The sequence below is a fragment of the Sphaeramia orbicularis genome, chromosome 11 (genome assembly GCF_902148855.1).
Source record: "Sphaeramia orbicularis chromosome 11, fSphaOr1.1, whole genome shotgun sequence".
Taxonomy (NCBI): Eukaryota; Metazoa; Chordata; class Actinopteri; order Kurtiformes; family Apogonidae; genus Sphaeramia; species Sphaeramia orbicularis.
Window position 1 is genome coordinate 41,379,478 of NC_043967.1, and position 6,000 is coordinate 41,385,477.

Below are 6,000 nucleotides of genomic sequence, written 5' to 3' on the forward strand. Positions count from 1 at the left end.
CACAACATCAGATTCAGGAAATATTCATAACTTCATAAAAATGTGTGAATGAGTTGCATAAATTCGATGGATGACACCTGCGTCAAACAGAATGTTGTTAGGGTTTTCAACGATTACTTCAAAGACATGAAATATAATATAAGTTAGAATTGCAGTGAAACAAATGACAGGTTTCCTACAAAGGGTCTGTGTTTGTACCTGAAAGAAGCTTCAAAATATGGGAAAAATAACACTGGTCAACAACAAATTTATTGTTTAAGTTTTTGGAGCTGATTTAGGATAATTTTGGTGTGCTGAATCCAAAAATCACATTCATTTTGCTCAATCAGGTCAACTTTCTGAACTATGCTACATATTGACTTTTAACATTTTTGCTTACATTTATGGGCATTTTCACATCATATGATACAAAATTCTTTCATATTTCTTGCAATAAATGAGTTCTGAAGATTTTACTTTTGCCAATTCATGATTAATGTTTTTTTTAATATTACAGGTGAATGAAATGGCTTCGACTAGAAGATCTTGTAAAAATAAACCTGACGTATTCTGCTACATCTGCGGTGAATACACTATTGTACCTAACAGGAATCCTGTTAGAAAATGATTTTTTTTTCTCTTAAAACCAATTTTGGGTGAGAACTATATAAAAAATCAACTGATAAAGTCACAAAAATGTAATCAATTTTGTGAGAAGATCAAATTTTTCAAAATCAAATTAGCAAAAAAACCTGACCTGACTGAGAAAAACAGATGTCATTTTTGGATTTAGCGGTGCAAAATGGTCCTAATTCAGTTGAAAAAACCTAGACAACTTGCAAAAAACATTTTTTTGCAACCCAGTGTAATGAATGAAATGTGTTTTTCTAAATTACTTGTTTGTGGTTTTTAGGGAGTTATCTATTCATTTAAGTAGTTCTTGCATGAGGCCCATTTACCCATAATGCAACAAAGAGAAGAACTGGACGGAATATTACGAGGTTTGTTCATGATACGATGTATGTGTATATATGAGGTAGCGTATCCTTCATTAAACCCTGTTAAATGTGAAGCTTTGTGCAGCTCTAACAGATGGGGATGGAGTCTGAGCAGCAGGCCACAGCGTAGATCACACTGACCACGCACAGGGCGCCAGAGGCCACGGCCGTGCTGCTGGAGCCGAATACGCTGTCGTCGGTGGTGGTCTCCCCAGGGGTGACGCTGGTGGGGGTGGGCTGGGTGGAGCTGCTGCTGGTCTGGGGGGTCTGGGGGGACTGAGTGGTCCCGTTGCTGCTGGTCGAGGGAGGCTGTGTGGTCGGAGTGTTCTTGACGGCGAAGGAGCGAGACTGAGCGTTCCACTCATTCAGAGTGAAGACCATGGTCAGGTTCTCTCCTGCAGGTAGACAGAGGAAGGAGTAACAATTAAAAGACCTACAACTATTTTTGTGGCAACTTCCAAATGAATGGTCTCTTATTTTACTTTTTTTTTAATGTAAATCATGTGTTTTCCTATATTTAACCCTTTCATGCATACTGGTCACTACAGTTGACAGTTATTCTCCAGCTGTTCTCTTATGTATTCATGGGTTTTGTTGTTTTAATTGCATATTTGCCAACACAGTGGACACGTATGCATCATCTCATACACTGCAAAAAGTTGCTGTAACTTTGCTGTTCTTGATAAACCTGATCTGCAGTAACATGTTTAAGTATAAATCAACTGCTAGTTGTTATTAGACTGTATTTAACAGTTTTCTTAATTTTTTTTTTTTTTTTTTTTGCATATCATCTCCATGAAGTGAGTAATAACTAGTATTAGAGCATGCTAAAATGTGAGAAAACATTAAATTAGCAGCATTAAAAATGCTTTTATTTCATAGTTTTCACACAGTATATCACTTTCTGATGTTGTGTTTTAAATACATGTTTCTTTGCTTCAAAAATTAAACGCATGGTGTCCAGTTGAGTGGACATTTTTTTAAACGCCATAAAAAAAAAGGGTTAATTGAAAAAAATGTCAATCACATTGTTGTTTTTTTATGCTTAAAGAAGAATAAAAACACTGAGGAAAAAAATCTTGGCAAAGGTTCCATAATTCATGCATGAAAGGGTTAAAATAACCGATCATGTAGGTGTTCATAAAAGCTAAGAGGAAATATAAAGGTTATTACAGTTGCAGAAAAAATTATTAGATCACCCTTGTTTTCTTCAATTTCATGTTCATTTTAATGCCTGGTACAACTAAAGGTACATGTGTTTGGACAAATATAATGAAAACAACAAAAATAGCTCATAGTAGTTTAATTTCAGAGCTCATATCTATCCATTTTCCATGTTTTCTTGATAATAACCAAAATCACTTCAGTTCTTACATCAATATCTATGGCATTGTACTGACAAAAACAGTGCTTTTAGACATTCCATATTTTCTTTTCTGTCTGTTTTAGTCACATGATACACACAGGAGTTAGGACTGCATTGCATAACCATTGTTTTTGATGACTTTTGATGGTCTAATAATTTTTTTCCACAACTGTATGTTTATTTATGTACATTTATACAATAGATTTTAAATGTTCCAGTAGATAGAACATGTAAAGTGAATGTATTGTAATGTGCAGACAGTGTTTTGAAGTAGATCTGGAAACTCTGAGACTAAAAGTGAAACCCATTTTCTAATAAATTGTCACACTTTCACATTTTCACCCAAAACTGTCCAGCCAACTAACATTTTTGACTAGACTTTTTTTTATGAGCAGATTCTGCCTGATATCAAATGTTGCGTGTGTTTGTAGATCCACTGTGATCTGTAAGTTATAATGCACACGTGGAAATGATAAACTGAGGCAGAATATTGTTAAAATTACACTTATTTTTTCAGTTTGTTCATGTTATTCACATTGTTTGAAAGGATAGTTTGTAGATGTAAACCCTCTCATAATGCAAATGTACTTTTTTCGCTCTAAAACATAGAGAAAAGTCTGGAAAAAATGCTCAGTAATTTTTCCTGTGTAGTATTTACTTGTTAATGTCAGGAAAATAAATTAAATAAAGTTTAAAAACCCTTCAGGACTCATATTATTAACTTTCAGTATTTTTTTTAGGTAGGTTTTGGTTTCCGTATAAACAGAACGTACCGCCGTTGGAGATGGACAGGTCGGTGAAGTTGGCCCAGCAGGAGTCGAACCGGATCGTGGTGTTTCCTTCCAGTGCGTCCACGTCTTCACCGCTGGGGTCCTGCAGACTCGCTGTGGCGGTGAGCGTCGTCACTCCCACAGACACACAGTTACCCTGCAGACGCCGCCACAGGTCAGTGTTTATGCACAGAACTGTATACAGTTTAATTTGACATCATATTGTGCAAATTATTTCTGGTTGTGGTAACTTTAAGACTCCACAAGCTTTGATTCAAAGCTTTTTTATGTCATTCTGAATGAAATTTATGACTTTGGGTTATGATCAATTTAAATTGTGTTTATTACAACAAAGCATGACTTTTTTGAAGTTTTGAGGGTTTTTGGTTCTGGTTTTCTTATGAGAGTGACACAAGGAATTTAGTAAATGTTTTAAATACCTCCTAGAAGAAATTATTCATAACAACCTGTTGAAAGCTTGATTTAAAACATTTAAGTTTCATTTCCACATTTATCTCAAATTTTTTTGAGAAATTTTTCTGCTGTTTATGTATTTTTCAGAATAACCTACCCCCCATAAACTCTAATCTCCATTCTACTACTTCATTTCTATATATAGTAATTATTTGTTTTAATCTGTTTATTTCTTTGTATTTTATGGATTGTTTGTTTTATCTTGTTGTACAGTGTCCTTGGGTGTCTTGAAAGGTGCTTATAAATAAAATGTATTATTATTATTATTATTATTGTCCCTCTAAAGAGGCCCTAAACAGATTTTTTCTTGACTAAATTAACAAACATGGAAATAAAACTCATGAATTAGTCTTTCAAGAGGTTTCATGAAACATTAATTCTATCATGCGATCAAAACATCGACCAAATTCCTCGTTATTGTAAAAATAATGCAATGATGTTGTTATAAGAGGTTAATGTTGCAATTCTACTCATGCAAGTATGTGCATAGCCTGCATAGTTTTATTACAGTATCATTTTACGTAATATTACTTCTACTACTACTACTAATATTCTTATTTTTGTCTTGTTTGTATCTTTATGCATGCACATTTTTCTTGTACTTTATTTTGTTGCTGCCTTGACCAGTGAAGTTCCCCATTGTATGATCGATAAAGTCTAATCTAATCTAATCTAATCTAATCTAATCTAATCTAATCTAATCTAATCTAATCTAATCTAATCGACTGTATTTAACTTTTCTTAAGAGATTTATCACCATTTATTATCATATTATCCTCTGTCCATTGTGTTTTTACCATAAAAATAAAGTATTTTCCTATATTTAATTAACCGATCATGTAGATGTTCATAAAAAATCAGATTAAAGTTGAGGATTATTATATCAGAAACAGAGGAAATAGAAGAAAAAGTTACTTTTTTAACAAAATCTATCATTTACTGAACATAAACCCAGTGTCTCCATCCACTGTCATTGATTCAACTCCATGGGTTTTACTGGTGAATCAATGTTGTAGAAGATGACAGTGTTTCCACGGCAACTATGGAGCCTCTGAACATCCAAATGGGTCATATCTGATGACCATGAAAAGATGACAAACTGTATTTTACATCAATTATTTACATGGATTGTTAGGATTAATGGTTTGTGTTGCCGGTGGCTGTTTGGGTCTTTATAGGCTAATCTAATCTAATCTAATCTAATCTAATCTAATCTAATCTAATCTAATCTAATCTAATCTTAATGTAACCAACATGGTTAAAATTGATACAAACCCATGACAAAAATAGATTTTGTTCTTCACATTTGGTCGTAAAATTTGGTCAGAAAACAGCAGAAATTTTTAAAAGATGAGAAGGAAATAATCAGTTTGAATCTCTTGTACGTTTCTGCTGAATAACAAACTAAATAAAGCACAGCTCATATTAGCAGGTGGTGTGATAAAACAGTTGACTAAACTCCGGTCCAGTGGAAGAACCCCAGACTGAGGCTGCTGTGACCCAGTGTCGGTGAACCGGTCTCACCTCCTCGTCCACTGCCATCAGACTGGGCTGCTGCTCCAGCGGACCCACGTACTCCCCCGGTATCGGCTCCATGACAACCATCAGACGGGAAACACTGGCCATGTAACTCACTTCAGGTTCTTCCCTCGTCACCTCTTTAGTCGCCACCTGAGGGTTCGAGTAGAAAACAATGAGCAAAGGAACATTTTTTAAACCTACAGATAATTTATTCCACCACAAAAAAGTATGATGGAATTAAAAAAAATGCTGCCATTTTTCCTAATTCACATTTCTTCTTGAAAAACATTATTTATATTTTTCAGAATGCTGTTTATTTTTTGGAGCTGCCATTATTAGTTTGAGTGGAAATTAACTTGTAAATCTACAGTAAATCTGGATTAATAATGGATTAGAGAAGAAAAAAATACTCAAATGTCAAACATATTTGGCTTTCACTAGTTGAATAAATAAATATTTTATTTGTCAAGATGTAACAGATCACTTCATTATGTAATAACATTCATTTTCTGATAACTATGATTATTAACTACTAATAATATGCAACAGTTTGTAACATGCAGCTTCAACACACTGAATACATTTCCAGTTTGTATAGTGAACTGTTGCATATTACTGTTTTTTTTAATAAAATGATGGGACCAATAATGTTATGTATGATGTAATTAACAGTCAACCAAAATACATGTCTTCATCTGAACAAATATAATATATTTTAACAAAAAAGCTGAATTAAATTTCATTACATTACATTATAAGAGAATGTTGCAGCTGACTCCAAATGTACATGTAAAAGCAGCAACAAGAGCTGCTTTTCATCAGATTTATTTAACAAATATACACCATCAGTGTCAAAAGCTGATGTGCAATTCTTATAATTTGTAATAATCAC

At 33.8% G+C, this 6,000-nt stretch overlaps 1 protein-coding gene across 1 annotated transcript in view; it reads right to left on the bottom strand.

The window, feature by feature from the left end:
- Positions 1 to 776: 776 nt before the first annotated feature.
- pkhd1l1.2 (PKHD1 like 1, tandem duplicate 2) overlaps positions 777 to 6,000 on the bottom strand; it is a 79,715-nt gene continuing 74,491 nt past the window's right edge. Inside the window, exons 38-41 of the mRNA XM_030147007.1 lie at positions 5,112 to 5,258; positions 3,117 to 3,270; positions 1,268 to 1,372; positions 777 to 1,225 (exon numbers count right to left, since the gene is read on the bottom strand). Of these exons, the coding sequence (XP_030002867.1) occupies positions 1,065 to 1,225; positions 1,268 to 1,372; positions 3,117 to 3,270; positions 5,112 to 5,258 (567 nt within the window). The 3' untranslated portion in view covers positions 777 to 1,064. The remainder of the gene's footprint in view (positions 1,226 to 1,267; positions 1,373 to 3,116; positions 3,271 to 5,111; positions 5,259 to 6,000) is intronic.